Source organism: Ranitomeya imitator, chromosome 3 (assembly GCF_032444005.1).
Source record: "Ranitomeya imitator isolate aRanImi1 chromosome 3, aRanImi1.pri, whole genome shotgun sequence".
In the NCBI taxonomy this organism is placed as follows: domain Eukaryota; kingdom Metazoa; phylum Chordata; class Amphibia; order Anura; family Dendrobatidae; genus Ranitomeya; species Ranitomeya imitator.
The window spans coordinates 766,692,468-766,709,253 of NC_091284.1; the positions used below are offsets into that span (position 1 = coordinate 766,692,468).

Below are 16,786 nucleotides of genomic sequence, written 5' to 3' on the forward strand. Positions count from 1 at the left end.
CTTTTAACGAACCTTGCCAACATGACTTAAGAAAAAGCCAAACCAGAATCTCAATTTCCAGACAGGTGTTTCGGGGTGTTGCCCCTCTTCAGTGCAAAGCATGAGATCTGGTTTGGTTGTATGATATGCGAGAGAGGAAACCGGGGGTACCCAAAGGAAACATGGAGAGAACGTCTAATGCCTTGCAGATGTTGCTACTGTTCACCTGCAGCTGTTGGAAAGGGGTACTGGTAGTGAGACCTGGAGCCAGTAGTAGGTAACCTTGCCACCCCTATTTGAAAGTGATCGTTTATGAGATAACTCCTTTAAAAGAAAAGTGTTATTAGGAGATCACCTATTCCTTGAAGTAAGTTTTTATGTAACATATTTTTTAAGATGTATTTTTAATATTGTCCATATAAAAAATCCTGACATTTTGGAGTTTTCTCACTGACTGATATATTTCTTGTTCTGTAGAGATCACTTCTCAGAATTTATCCCAGGCAAAATTATAATGACTGCTATCACCTATATAAAAATTACACAAAATCCCCCATTCACAATAGATGATGGACCCCGCTCAGCTACTGCTCAGCTCCTACTCCTTCCTGCACAATGACCACTGCACAGGTTGCTGAGCATGCTCACAACACCCTCCCTTAAACATCTCCCATCTATTGTTTTTTATGGTCCATGTGGCACCTGAGAAGAATATCCATTTCTTATTTTGTTATTTTGTTTTCTGGAACCATGGAAAGAAATTGAAAAAAAAATTAAAATAAGAAAATAACAGATTAAAAAAGAAGAATCTATTTTTAATTAGAAAGAATAAATATATACATTTCTTGTAACGTATATTCACATAGGTTCTGTTTGCATCAAGGCTTTCACCCAAGAATTTTGGTATAAAAGCTTTGAAAAGTCACAAAATTTAGGTGCATCTCAATGCTGCACCTGAATTTTGCAACTTTGGGCGTCATCGGTGTCACGTCGGTTTCTCCCAGTTCTGCCAAAATGGAGCTGAGACAGAGACAGGACGGCTGCTGTTTGCCAAATTCATGATGAGCAACAGAGTTCTCTATGCCACAAATCTTACTCCGTAGAGGGGTAGGAGTAGGATTTGTGATGAGGCGCACACGGAGGGTCCCACCACTCGTCAGAGACCAGTGTGGACAATTCTAGTCTTGATAAATCAGGCCCGTACACTTCAGGCTGAGCATTCACTGCATATGGCAACATCTGTAGTTATTGGGCAGTGGAATAGAGCCCTCTGAACCTCCGCTTACCTGTCGTAGCCCCGACGCTCTTGAGGCTATGACAGGTAAGGACAAGTAGGCCGGACACAACTTCATGTGTGGGTCATGCCACAATGATGACATTGCTTAGGGCCTTCTAAGCAAAAGAGACACCCGGGAATCTGGCTTGTCGGAGGAGGTTTGCAGAACTCTGGTCTGGTGGAAACATCTGTAGTTAGTGGGCAGCGGAATAGAGCCCTGTGAACCTCCTCTTACCTGTCATAGCCCCGACGCTCTTGAGATAAGTAGGCCTGCCACAACTTCATGTGTGGGTCATGCCACAATGATGACATTGCTTAGGGCCTTCTAAGCAGAAGAGACACCCGGGAATCTGGCGTGTCGGAGGAGGTTTGCAGAACTCTGGTCTGGTGGAAACATCTGTAGTTATTGGGCAGCGGAATAGAGCCTTGTGAACCTCCTCTTACCTGTCATAGCCCCGACGCTCTTGAGATAAGTAGGCCTGGCACAACTTCATGTGTGGGTCATGCCACAATAATGACATTGCTTAGGGCCTTCTAAGCAGAAGAGACACCCAGGAATCTCGCTTGTCGGAGGAGGTTTGCAGAACTCTGGTCTGGTGGAAACAGCTGTAGTTAGTGGGCAGTGGAATAGAGCCCTGTGAACCTCCTCTTACTTGTCGTAGCCCCGACGCTATTGAGATAAGAAGGCTGGACAAAACTTCATGTGTGGGTCATGCCACAATGATGACATTGCTTAGGGCCTTCTAAGCAGAAGAGACACCAGAGAATCTGGCTTGTCGGAGGAGGTTTGCAGAACTCTGGTCTGGTGGAAACATCTGTAGTTATTGGGCAGTGGAATAGAGCCTTGTGAACCTCCTCTTACCTGTCATAGCCCCGACGCTCTTGAGATAAGTAGGCCGGACACAACTTCATGTGTGGGTGATGCCACAATGATGACATTGCTTAGGGCCTTCTAAGCAAAAGAGACACCCGGGAATCTGGCTTGTCGGAGGAGGTTTGCAGAACTCTGGTCTGGTGGAAACAGCTGTAGTTAGTGGGCAGTGGAATAGAGCCCTGTGAACCTCCTCTTACTTGTCGTAGCCCCGACGCTATTGAGATAAGAAGGCTGGACAAAACTTCATGTGTGGGTCATGCCACAATGATGACATTGCTTAGGGCCTTCTAAGCAGAAGAGACACCAGAGAATCTGGCTTGTCGGAGGAGGTTTGCAGAACTCTGGTCTGGTGGAAACATCTGTAGTTATTGGGCAGTGGAATAGAGCCTTGTGAACCTCCTCTTACCTGTCATAGCCCCGACGCTCTTGAGATAAGTAGGCCGGACACAACTTCATGTGTGGGTGATGCCACAATGATGACATTGCTTAGGGCCTTCTAAGCAAAAGAGACACCCGGGAATCTGGCTTGTCGGAGGAGGTTTGCAGAACTCTGGTCCGGTGGCAACATCTGTAGTTAGTGAGCAGTGGAATAGAGCCCTCTGAACTTCGTCTTACCTGTCGTAGCCTCGACGCTCTTGAGATAAGTAGCCCAGGTACAACTTCATGTGTGGGTTATGCCACAATGATCACATTGGTTAGGGCCTTCTAAGCAGAAGAGACACCAGAGAATCTGGCTTGTCGGAGGAGGTTTGCAGGGCTCTGGTCTAGTGGCCATGGATCATTATGTGGCCACTGGGTGAAGGTCCTGTAATGTTTTCCTCAACTCCATTATTTGGCATTTGTTGATTTAATAGAGCCCAATACATGCATTTGGGCTATGCCTTAATTGCCAACTTTTAGACAAGTTAAGCACTCCCATAGTCACAACACTTTTCATGCCATGCCCCTTTACACCCCTGTCATGCCTCTTCCATCCTCCCACCACAGTAGATTTTTTTGAAAAATGTTGCTTTTCTGGAGATTATGAGGAGATCTGGCGGTACCTTTGGAAATTTGTCCCAGCCCTTCTGAGGGTCCAAGATTTGATGAATATAGGCCGTGTGCCAGGAACTTTCCTGGTGCATATGCTAAATGTGAACCTACATATGGATGGCATTGAGCCAGTGGCGGTGCACGCGGAGCTTGTAAGTCGCATTTAATGTTATTTCTTTGTCTCTGATGTAGTTGAATCTCCATATTTATGAGTGCCGCCATCTCCTGCTAAAACTGCTATCTAATTCTAAGCTGTGAAAATATTTGTGCCTCGGTAGGTGACAATAAAAAGAGGGGGAGGAGGGTACCTAAAAGTGGTGGAGGTGAAGCATCAAGAGTGTCAGGGTAATGATGAGAAATCTCGGCAGAATTTCTTGCGCGTGGATTCAATTTAATTCTCTTTTCACGAGTACAGATTTGTGTAACGCGCACATATGTGTTAGCGTGCACCTCTCCCTCCCCAGAGGTGCCGTTGTATAATGTAACAATATGGGGATATAATTAGACCCGACAGCTATCTGCGGAAATATATTATGACTATCTGACATCTGCTAAGTAGTTTTCTTCACTTCTGCAATGGATTTTACGCAACAAACATTATTTCCACCCCGCACTGCAGGCTGTAAATGCACATTCGTTTCTAAGATAAATACTAACAATAATGTAGCCTCTGCCTGGATTTATGCTTTCCCTAAAAATGCAAATAAACAGATCAATTTTAACGGCGGAGTCGTCGGCGTTCGTTGGGGCCACATTTATAATGTCACATTGAATGGAATGCAGCGAGACTTCGAGTAGCGCAGAAAGTGAGATTAGCATGCTGAAATCACTAACACTTGTGTGTCATTTGTATCTTGCAAGCTTTTGGTGTGTGTGTGTGTGGGTGGGAGGGGGCCAATATCTATTAGTATTCTGGTTGCTGTGGAGAAAAGGCAAAAGGATTTTGTAAGATCAAACCTCGTAGATCTTTATCTTACAATAAAAATTTAATCTATTCAAAGAATAGCTGAGAAGTCTGTGATGGTGTAACAGTCCTGGGTTATCTTTTCCCCGAATTCTCTCAATACGATGAGCCTCTGTTATTCTGCATTAATTGACCAATGGGTGTCTCTCCCATTGACAATAGAACGTGGCCAGATTCTAAGGGCAGGTGCAGATAACCGTATTATCAGCCCGAGTGTTATCCGACAAAACATCGGATCATACTCGGACCAATGTTATTCTTTGGGGCCTTTAACATGTCTAATTTTTTACTTGGACGGTGGCAGAAAAAAAATCGCTGCATGCCAGAGTTTTATCCGATATTCAGATCACACTCAGTCATGTAAGTCAACGAGTCCATGGAAAGCATTTGACTGCACTCGGATGACATCTGAGTGCAGCCAATTTCCACCGACTGTCGCAATAGACCAGATGAGAATGTGTTTTTTCTCCATCTTCTCCTCAACCTAGAGAATTGGAGTACACTACGATCACTCTGATGAGAGTTTGATCTGAGTGTAATTTGCATAATCGACCCCATTCTTTGAGAGAATATGTGCTGTGACACTATCGACAAAACATCGGTTCTTACTCGGACCAATGTTAAGCTGTGGGGCACATGTCCGAGGAAAAATCACTGCATGTCTGAGTTTCAACCGATATTGGATCTCACTCGGCCGTAACGAGTCCATGGAAACATTGGACTGCACTTGGATGACATCTGAGTGCAGTACAAGTTCTGCGCACTGATACAATGAAAAAGATGGAGACATTTTTTTCTCCATCTTCTCCTCACAGAGTGCTCTGATTCTCTCATATGGGAGAATCAGACCACACCATGCTAACACTCTGATCAAACACTGATCACAGTGTCATTTGCATAATCCGCCCAATTATCTCAGATGACTGAATCTACGGCCGTGTGCATCTGCCCTTACAATATTCAATAAATGAGAATACACTTAAAGGGATTTTCCAGGCATATGCATCAACATCAAATTGGTGGGGGTCCAACAGGCTGCCCTCCCAGAGATCCCAGCCAGGAGCTCTGTTCAGTATTTAGACCCAGTCACCACCAGAGCTGTGAGATCAGTGGAAGTGTAACGTGTCGGACTCCCACCAATCTTATATTGCTTCGTTATCCTAAAATTATGCAATCAATATCATAGAACCCCTTTAATTGATAATGTAATGGAAGGGGCTACTTGTCAGTTTATTCCAATATTTCCAATAAGAATAATCGAGTACCAGTAAAGCACAGAGTCTTCTTATTTCATAACTTTGGTAAAGTGAAATGTCAAAAGATCTGACCTGTGTCAGCGAAAAGGTCAAAAGGCCCCCCCATGCAAATTAGATTCATGACGTCCTTTTCTGATAATTCGGGGGGACCCAACAGCCATCTACTATGTATGGGGTCTCTTTCTGTCCTGTCGAGGAGAGGGATCGGGCATGTTGAACTACACCCCCCAATCCTTTTGTATCAGGAGCAGTAAGCCTGTACCTGATCTGTGTTACTCCTCTTCACCCATTGGAAACACTTAGCTTCTTCGCCCTAGCCAAGCCTGTGCGTGTACTGAGGAGTCAGGACAGGTAGATGACCACTATCTTAGATGAATGGGAGCCTTTAATTAATGTATGTGTTCGATTATTGTTCTCACCCAGGCCGATGAAGCAAGAGAGCTATACAGAATGACATTCCACCTCCTTCTCCGACCATCTCGGCCCCCTCTGTGCTGCTCCTTGAGCGTCTCAGCATTTCGAGAAGCCACAGCAGCAGAGCGGGAGCCAGGATGGTTGGAGAGGGAATGTAATTCTGTAAAACAATGCTGTACTATAATTATAGCACCATTGTTGGAACTGTCTGCTGAAATATCCACAGCCATTCTAGGTTTGTGTATTGGCAGCTTTCATGGATGATGGCCAACTGTATGTTGTGTCCAAGAATATAGCTACCCTGTTAGTAAAATCGTTAAGGACATATTCACATCTAGCCAAAACCTCGTCTTCCGGAACATCCTAAAATCTGTGGGTTTGAATGTGAATTTGTCCTCCCATATACATGTTTTGGGTTTGAAGCGGAGAAATCCAAAACCATTACGAAAAAACTCTATGCTGGTAGGACATCGAAACCTTTAGCTTTCTCTCGTATGTCCACAAATTTAGGATACATCCACCTGGTTCATTCTCGGGTTCTGCAGGGAACCCGGCCGATCATATGTAGCTTTTACAATTACGGTACTTTCTAACATGGGAATATAGAGCACAATATTTTCCAACACTGAGGGTTTAACTAAAAGGGTAATGGGCTAAATGGTGTAAAACATTTATGGATTTTTGTTCATAATTCCAAGAAGGAGGTCCAAGTTCTTGCCCCAAGGTCCATGTGTTGTAGTGGAGACATATTAGCTCTGCTGTAAGAGAAGGGAGCTGGCTGTCTACTGTCACTCATTGGTGGTAGGATAGCTGTCAGGGCTGGACAGAGACCCAAGAAGAACAGTATCTTGGCCTTTTGTAGTCCACTAGATCATCACGTGTCACCTTACATATTGTTTTGGAGGTGGATGTGGGACCTCTTGCCTCTCGGGCTGAAGCTGCACACATTGCACCATTGGTATATCCGCCCCTAGTAGCTACGTTAGAAGTCTTTGCCACATGCCTTAAGTTAGGATTCTTGTTTCCAAAAAGAAAAAAAAAAACAGTTGTTATAGACTTCTTGACTCTTCAAAGTTCAGAAGAGGGAATTGGTTAGCTGGTGGAGAGACCTTTGACCGAGGATCAGGGGTACTGTTTTTTTGGTCAAGACTACGAAACTTGCATAAGGAGCCAGGTAATGCTCCCAAGTAAAGGTGCAAATGAACTCTCCTCCAAGAGGAATATGGCTAAGTGGTGGCACTAAAGAGACAACGTTCTTCATTTAAGAGCAAGAAAGGTCTAGGGGTTCCGTTCCGGTTCTTCTTGTGGAGACCATCAACCTGACGTAGGAAGAATTATAACCAGGCAATGTTCCCTGGGAGGAAGGTATGCAAATTATCTCTCTTCTCCAGGTGGAAAAAACTCTCTCTTGGTGGCAATATCATCAGCTTTCTTCCTCTCGGAGGGAAGCTAACATGCATATATTTGTATATATGGAGAACATTACCCCCTATAATTTACAGTAGAGAAGCATGGTGTGATCATTATGCAGTCTTTTGTGGTCCTGTGAAGAAGGGGGCATCCATGTAGCTTTACCTCCCCCTAGGACAAGTGTGATGAGGTTCCCTCTTCCCTAGCCCAATATCAGCTTGCTGAATATACGCAGGATATTTATGGTATGTACACATGGATGCGAACACCTTTTTGACAAATTGAAATCCTCGCGATCCCTCCTTTTCCTAATATGCAAAGAAAGCAAAGCGACGTGGGCTCAGGGGATCCGAGGACAGGCAGATGTCTTGCTAACAGATTGCCATGTGAATCTTTGACTTCACTAAGCCACTTCTCGATCACCCCTGCCGTACTATGACTTAAGAGACTTACAAACATCTGCTTTTGCCATGTGCAGATACAAGCTGATGCTTCAAGTAATATCCCTGCTCGGCTGTAATACTCCGCGCCCCGACATCGACAGTACAAGCCCTATCATACCTCATTTATGTTGCGCGCACGAGGGTCGAGCCAATCTTTTCCTGTTTTTTTTTTTTTTACAGTTGCAATAAGTTCACCTGCGTTATTCAATGTTTTAATTACATTTTTCAGGAATACAGATGGCCCTGTTGGTTCGCTATGTGGATTGCTGAGGACGGGACGGAAGCCTAGTTGTTGAGGTGCATTGGACTTTTCACTATGGGAACGGCAACGGAAGAACTAGTGGTGGTCGAGGATGATGCCTCATTGAATCCTTTGTGCTTCGAGTGTGGTCAGCAGCACTGGACCAGAGAGAACCACCTGTACAATTACCTGAATGAAGTGGACGATGACCTGGTATGCCACATTTGCCTTCAACCATTGCTACAGCCGCTGGATACCCCATGTGGCCACACTTTCTGCTACAAGTGCCTCAGAAACTTCCTACAGGAGAAAGACTTCTGTCCACTGGACCGAAAACGACTGCACTTTAAACTGTGCAAGAAATCCAGTATCCTGGTGCACAAACTTCTGGACAAGCTTGTCGTGTCTTGTCCGTTTTCCAATGCTTGCAAGGACACAATGCAGCGCTGCGATGTGGAAGCTCATCTCAAAAACAGGTGAGGTTGCCACCATTATTAAATCTGTCAGCATGTTTTTGCTGCCCCATTTAAGAGCAGTATGATGTAGGGGCAGAGACCCTGATTCCAACGATGTGTCACTTAGTAGGCTGCTGTGGTTTTGAAAAAAAATCCTTTTTTTTATCTGCAGTTCTCAGAATGCTGAGCTCTGCATAACCCTGCCCACACTATTGATTGGCAACTTTCTGTGTACACTGTGCATAGGCAGAAAGCTGCCAATCAGTGGTGGGGTTGGGGTTATACAGGGATCATGAATATGGAAGTCTGCATGGTAGCAGATTTACCATCTCCTGATCATAGTGCTGTGATTTTATCAAAGCCCAATAAGTGACGCATTGCTGGAATCAGGGTCTCTGTCTGTATATTACGCTGCTCTCTGATTAGTTGGCAATAACCTGGTTACAGACTAACTCCCCTTTACAGATTATTTGAAGTAGCTTATCTATCCCAAGGCTGAAAAAAATCTGTATGACTTTTAAAGCATGTTGGTGCACTTTATATAGAGTTATATGAAAAAGTTTGGGCACCTCTATTAATCTTAAGCTTAATGTTTTATAAAAATAGTTTTTTTTGCAACAGCTATTTCATTTTCATATATCTAATAACTGTTGGGCACAGTAATGTTTCTGCCTTGAAATGAGGTTTATTGTCCTAACAGAAAATGTGCAATCTGCATTCAAACAAAATTTGACAGGTGCATAAGTATGGGTACCCTTATCATTTTCTTGTTTTAAATACTCCTACCTACTTTTTACTGACTTACTAAAGCACTTTTTTTGGTTTTCTAACCTCATTGAGCTTTGAACTTCATAGCCAGGTGTATGCAATCATGAGAAAAGCTACTTAAAGTGGCCACTTGCAAGTTGTTCTCCTGTTTGAATCCCCTCTGAAGAGTGGCATTATGGGCTCCTCAAAACAACTGTCTAATGATCTGAAAACAAAGATTATTCAACATAGTTGTTCAGGGTAAGGATACAAAAAGCTGTCTCAGAGATTTAACCTGTCAATTTCCACTGTGAGGAACATAGTAAGTAAATGGAAGAACACAGGTACAGTTCTTGTTAAGGCCAGAAGTGGCAGGCCAAGAAAAACATCAGAAAGGCAGAGAAGAAGAATGGTGAGATCAGTCAAGGACAATCCTCAGACCAACTTGCTGCATCAACTTGCTGCAGATGGTGTCACTGTGCATCGGTCAACTATAGAACACACTTTGCACAAGGAGAAGCTGTATGGGAGAGTGATGCGAAAGAAGCCGTTTCTGCAAGCACGCCACAAACAAAGTCGGCTGAGGTATGCAAAAGCACATTTGGAGAAGCCAATTTCTTTTTGGAAGAAGGTCCTGTGGACTGATGAAACCAAGATTGAGCTGTTTGGTCATAAAAAAAGGCGTTATGCATGGCGGCTAAAAAACACAGCATCAGCTGATTCTTGACAATAATGTTCATGAATCAGTGACAAAGTTGAAGTTACACAGGGGATGGATCTTTCAGCAAGACAATGATCCAAAACACCGCTCCAAATCTACTCAGGCATTCATGCAGAGGAACAATTACACTGTGCTGGAATGGCCATCCCAATCCCCAGACCTGAATATCATTGAACATCTGTGGGATCATTTGAAGAGGGCTGTCCATGCTCGGCGACCATCAATCTTAACTGAACTGGAATTGTTTTGTAAAGAGGAATGGTCAAAAATACCTTCATCCAGGATCCAGGAACTCTTTAAAAGCTACAGGAAGCGACTAGAGGCTGTTATTTTTGCAAAAGGAGGATCTACTAAATATTAATGTCACTTTTCTGGTGGGGTGCCCATACTTATGCACCTGTCAAATTTTGTTTGAATACAAATTGCACATTTTCTGTTAGTACAATAAACCTCATTTCAAGGCAGAACATTACTGTGTCCAACAGTTATTAGATATATGAAACTGAAATAGCTGTTGCAAAAAAAAACAATTTGTATAAAACATTAGGCTTAAGATTAACCCCTTCCCGACCCATGACGCCACGTAGGCGTCATGAAAGTCGGTGTCAATCCGACCCATGACGCCTATGTGGCGTCATGGAAAGATCGCGTCCCTGCAGATCGGGTGAAAGGGTTAACTCCCATTTCACCCGATCTGCAGGGACAGGGGGAGTGGTAGTTTAGCCCCCCCGTGGCTACGATCGCTCTGATTGGCTGTTGAAAGTGAAACTGCCAATCAGAGCGATTTGTAATATTTCACCTATTATAACGGGTGAAATATTACAATCCAGCCATGGCCGATGCTGCAATATCATCGGCCATGGCTGGAAATAATAATGTGCCCCCACCCCACCGACCGCCCCCCCCAGCCCTCCGATCTGCCCAGTACACTGCCCCGCTCCCCTCCGTCCTGTGCTCCGCTCCCCCCGTGCTCTTGTCCGCTCACCCCCGTGCTCCAATCACCCCCCCGTGCTCCAATCACCCCCCCTGCACTCCGATCCACCCCCCCCGTGCTCCGTTCCACCCCCCCGTGCTCCGTTCCCCCCTCCCCGTGCTCCGTTCCACCCCTCCCGCGCTCCGATTCACCCCCCCCATGCTCCGATCCCCCCCCCCCCGTGCTACCCCCCCACCCCATCATACTTACCGATCCTGCCGGGGTCCGTCCGTCTTCTCCCCGGGCGCCGCCATCTTCCAAAATGGCGGGCGCATGCGCAGTGCGCCCGCCGAATCTGCCGGCTGGCAGATTCGTTCCAAAGTGCATTTTGATCACTGAGATATAATCTCTCAGTGATCAAAATAAAAAAATAATAAATGACCCCCCCTCTTTGTCACCCCCATAGGTAGGGACAATAAAAAAATAAAGAATTTTTTTTTTCCACTAATGTTAGAATAGGGGTAGGGTTAGGGTTAGGGGTAGGGTTAGGGGTAGGGTTAGGGTTAGGGGTAGGGTTAGGGGTAGGGTTAGGGGTAGGGGTAGGGTTAGGGGTAGGGTTAGGGCTAGGGTTAGGGCTCGGGTTAGGGCTAGGGGTAGGGGTAGGGCTAGGGTTAGGGGTAGGGCTAGGGGTAGGGTTAGGGCTAGGGTTAGGGTTTCATTATGTGCACACGTATTCTGGTCCTCTGCGGATTTTTCCGCTGCGGATTTGATAAATCCGCAGTGCTAAGCCGCTGCGGATTTATGGCGGATTTACCGCGTTTTTTCTGCACATTTCACTGCGGTTTTACAACTGCGATTTTCTATTTCAGCAGTTGTAAAACCGCTGCGGAATCCGCAGAAAGAAGTGACATGCTGCGGAATGTAAACCGCTGACTTTCCGTGCAGTTTTTCCGCAGCATGTGTACAGCGATTTTTGTTTCCCATGGGTTTGCATTGAACTGTAAACTCATGGGAAACTGCTGCGGATCCGCAGTGTTTTCCGCAGCGTGTGCACATACCTTTAGAATTAGGCTATGTGCCCACACTGCGGATTGGCCGCTGCGGATTCGCAGCAGTGTTCCATCAGGTTTACAGTACCATGTAAACCTATGGAAAACCAAATCCGCTGTGCCCATGGTGCGGAAAATACGGCACTGAAACGCTGCGTTGTATTTTCCACAGCATGTCAATTCTTTGTGCAGATTCCGCAGCGTTTTACACCTGTTCCTCAATAGGAATCTGCAGGTGAAATCCGCACAAAAACCACTGGAAATCCGCGGTAAATCCGCAGGTAAAACGCAGTGCCTTTTACCGGCGGATTTTTCAAAAATGATGCTGAAAAATCTCACACGAATCCGCAACGTGGGCACATAGCCTTAGGGTTAGGGTTGGAATTAGGGTTGTGATTAGGGTTAGGGGTGTGTTAAGGGTTATGGCTACAGTTGGGATTAGGTTTAGGGGTGTGTTGGGGTTAGTGTTGGAGGTAGAATTGAGGGGTTTCCACTGTTTAGGCACATCAGGGGTCTCCAAACGCAACATGGCGCCACCATTGATTTCAGCCAATCTCGTATTCAAAAAGTCAAATGGTGCTCCCTTAATTTCCGAGCCCCGACGTGCACCCAAACAGTGGTTTACCCCCACATATGGGGTACCAGCATACTCAGGATAAACTGCGCAACAATTACTGGGGTCCAATTTCTCCTGTTACCCTTGTGAAAATAAAAAAATGCTTGCTAAATCATCATTTTTGATGAAAGAAAAATGATTTTTTATTTTCACGGCTCTGCGTTGTAAACGTCTGTGAAGCACTTGGGGGTTCAAAGTGCTCACCACATATCTAGATAAGTTCCTTGGGGGGTCTAGTTTCTAAAATGGGGTCACTTGTGGGGGGTTTCTACTGTTTAGCCACATCATGGGCTCTGCAAACGCAACGTGACGCCCACAGAGCATTCCATCAAAGTCTGCATTTCAAAACGTCACTACTTCACTTCCGAGCCCCGGCATGTGCCCAAACAGTGGTTTACCCCCACATATGGGGTATCAGCGTACTCAGGAGAAACTGGACAACAACTTTTGGGGTCAAATTTCTCCTGTTACCCTTGGGAAAATAAAAATTGCAGGCTAAAAGATCATTTTTGAGAAAATAATTTTTCTTTTATTTTCATGGCTCTGCGTTATAAACTTCTGTGAAGCACTTGGGGGTTCAAAGTCCTCACCACACATCTAGATTAGTTCCTTTGGGGGTCTAGTTTCCAAAATGGGGTCATTTCTGGGGGATCTCCAATGTTTAGGCACACAGGGGCTCTCCAAACGTGACATGGTGTCCGCTAATGATTGGAGCTAATTTTCCATTTAAAAAGCCAAATGGCGTGCCATCCCTTCCGAGCCCTGCCGTGCACCTAAACAGTGGTTTACCCCCACATATGGGGTATCAGCGTACTCAGAACAAACTGGACAACAACATTTGGGGTCCAATTTCTCCTATTACCCTTGGCAAAATAGGAAATTCCAGGCTAAAAAATTTGAGGAAAGAAAAATTATTTTTTATTTTCATGGCTCTGCGTTATAAACTTCTGTGAAGCACCTGGGGGTTTAAAGTGCTCAATATGCATCTAGATAAGTTCCTTGGGGGGTCTAGTTTCCAAAATGGTGTTACTTGTGGGGGATCTCCAATGTTTAGGCACACAGGGGCTCTCCAAACGCGACATGGTGTCTGCTAACAATTGGAGCTAATTTTCCATTCAAAAAGTCAAATGGCACGCCTTCCCTTCCGAGCCCTGCCGTGTGCCCAAACAGTGGTTTACCCCCACATATGAGGTATTGGCGTACTCGGGAGAAATTGCCCAACAAATTTTATGATCCATTTTATCCTATTGCCCATGTGAAAATGAAAAAATTGAGGCGAAAAGAATTTTTTGTGTGAAAAAAAAGTACTTTTTCATTTTTACAGATCAATTTGTGAAGCACCTGAGGGTTTAAAGTGCTCACTAGGCATCTAGATAAGTTCCTTGGGGGGTCTAGTTTCCAAAATGGGGTCACTTGTGGGTGAGCGCCAATGTTTAGGCACACAGGGTCTCTCCAAACGCGACATGGTGTCCGCTAACGATGGAGATAATTTTTCATTCAAAAAGTCAAATGGCGCTCCTTCCCTTCCGAGCCTTACCATGTGCCCAAACAGTGGTTTACCCCCACATGTGAGGTATTGGTGTACTCAGGAGAAATTGCCCAACAAATTTTAGGATCCATTTTATCCTGTTACCCATGTGAAAATGAAAAAATTGAGGCTAAAAGAATTTTTTTGTGAAAAAAAAGTACTTTTTCATTTTTACGGATCAATTTGTGAAGCACCTGGGGGTTCAAAGTGCTCACTATGCATCTAGATAAGTTCCTTGGGGCGTCTAGTTTCCAAAATGGGGTCACTTGTGGGGGAGCTCCAATTTTTAGGCACACGGGGGCTTTCCAAACGTGACATGGTGTCCGCTAAAGAGTGGAGCCAATTTTTTATTCAAAAAGTCAAATGGCGCTCCTTCCCTTCCAAGCCCTGCCGTACGCCCAAACAGTGGTTTACCCCCACATATGAGGTATCAGCGTACTCAGGACAAATTGGACAACAACTTTCGTGGTTCAGTTTCTCCTTTTACCATTGGGAAAATAAAAAAATTGTTGCTAAAAGATAATTTTTGTGACTAAAAAGTTAAATGTTCATTTTTTCCTTCCATGTTGCTTCTGCTGCTGTGAAGCACCTGAAGGGTTAATAAACTTCTGGAATGTGGTTTTGTGCACCTTGAGGGGTGCAGTTTTTAGAATGGTGTCACTTTTGGGTATTTTCAGCCATATAGACCCCTCAAACTGACTTCAAATGTGAGGTGGTCCCTAAAAAAAATGGTTTTGTAAATTTCGTTGTAAAAATGAGAAATCGCTGGTCAAATTTTAACCCTTAGAACTTCCTAGGAAAAAAAAATTTTGTTTCCAAAATTGTGCTGATGTAAAGTATACATGTGGGAAATGTTATTTATTAACTATTTTGTGTCACATAACTCTCTAGTTTAACAGAATAAAAATTAAAAATGTGAAAATTGCGAAATTTTCAAAATTTTCGCCAAATTTCCGTTTTTATCACAAACGCAGATTTTATTGACCTAAATTTACCACTAACATGAAGCCCAATATGTCACGAAAAAACAATCTCAGAACCGCTAGGATCCGTTGAAGCGTTCCTGAGTTATTACCTCATAAAGGGACACTGGTCAGAATTGCAAAAAACGGCAAGGTCTTTAAGGTCAAAATAGGCTGGGTCATGAAGGGGTTAATAGGGGTGCCCAAACTTTTTCTTATAACAGTATTACGTGATTTTTGCTGCACCCTTCACCATTGTTAATTTGCAGTAAAATGCAAGGTAAAATCAACATATAACACTTAAGGATATATGAAACAAAATTCTTACATAGTCTTACATTAAAATCTTGCCATAAATGTCATTATTGCAATACACGATTTGGATAAAATCTGCAAGGTTTATGGAAGTATTCTCTAAAATGTGATTTTCTTTTTTTTCCTCTGCAGTGTAAATGATGTTATAAATGTGTAATTACTACTGTAACTAATCTGCCAATTCTGAACATACTCTAAAAATAAACCTCCCTGCAGAAAATATTATGTGCTAATTACATAAATATCTGATACCTAGACCGAAGCATCAACAGGGCCAGATAGAAGGGATGCAGTAGAGAAACATACAATCATTAAAAAAAAGTCATGACTAAAAATATACATAAAAGTACCGTATATTTATAAAATTACCGTAATCCGCATAGAAAAAAGAGGGGGGATGACAAAAATGCCATGCTTGCATGTAGCTGGATATGAGTAAAACACCATAAATCAACAAGAGTGTCTCAGTACAGTAAAACACACATTTCCTTTAAAGAGGCTTGCAACAAAATAGTGCTATACAGCATCAAAATGGAAACCAAAGAGAAATGCTTTACATAAGTAGGTAAGGCAGCAGCCTGAAAAAAATAATAAAATGTGCAAAACAAACCAGCAGCAGATAAAAGAACTACCTCATCCTGTGCATGTTTCGCACAGCATGCTTCATCAGGGGTATGGGTATAGAGTATCAGGGGCAGTGTACAGATGCTGCTACTGCGATAAAGCACAAAACTGATTTCTGAAAACAAAATGATCATGAATACCGTGGCTATAACTAGGACTATGCTGTTATTTGATCACACTTATAAGAAAGACAGTACAAGATTTTTATGCTGTTTTTCATTTTATGATGGGTTGCATAATCAGATAGCATATTTGCTTCAAAACTTATTTTCTCATTTTTACTCTCCTTCTGAAAATAATTTTGAGCATTAGGTTTGGAAAACTTCACACACGGAAATGCAGAAAAGATTTATTTTTGCCAAGTTCTCAGTATGTGGTTTCTGCAGACCTTAAGTCACACATTTCCTACGTTCTTTCCTCATTCTCCTTACCTTTCCTTGCTTCTGTTTTTCCTTCCAGACGACCAGCTTCACAGTTATTTTTGGAAGCTAATACAAGTGTTAAAACTTTGTGCTACAACCTGCCAATTTCATCACCAATATTTTTTTAATTTTCCTACAACATAATGCCATAAAATAAATGGGAACAGCGATGGGGTGGAAAATGACCCCACAATACACGCATTTTAAAGACAAACTTAAAGCTCATTTTGTATCCAAAGTATTTAAATATTTTGGTATTACTTGCAATGTGTAAATCTTGAAAACATTTTTATACCATTTTCTATTCTTGAATGATTAGTGTAACAGGATTAAAAGAGTAGTCCAGTTAAAATCAATAAATCTGCAGCCACTCTGTGTCTTCTCCTAAAACTTTAGAAAAACAGGAAATCAATGAGATATTATTTAGATTTTTAATATATATATCAATCAACAAGGGATCAAATGCTCATTTCCCCCACTGTGTGTGTGTGTGTGTGTGTATGTGTATATATATATATATATATATATATATATATATATATATA

General features: G+C 43.3%; 1 protein-coding gene across 3 annotated transcripts in view; it reads left to right on the plus strand.

Moving 5' to 3' along the window:
• The window catches only part of LNX2 (ligand of numb-protein X 2), a 217,254-nt gene that overhangs the window by 101,005 nt on the left and 99,463 nt on the right, over window positions 1–16,786 (plus strand). For all 3 annotated transcript variants that reach the window (XM_069759035.1, XM_069759036.1, XM_069759037.1), the window contains exon 2: window positions 7,878–8,365. In XM_069759035.1, coding sequence (XP_069615136.1) covers window positions 7,965–8,365 — 401 coding nt within the window. In that variant the 5' untranslated portion in view covers window positions 7,878–7,964. The remainder of the gene's footprint in view (window positions 1–7,877; window positions 8,366–16,786) is intronic.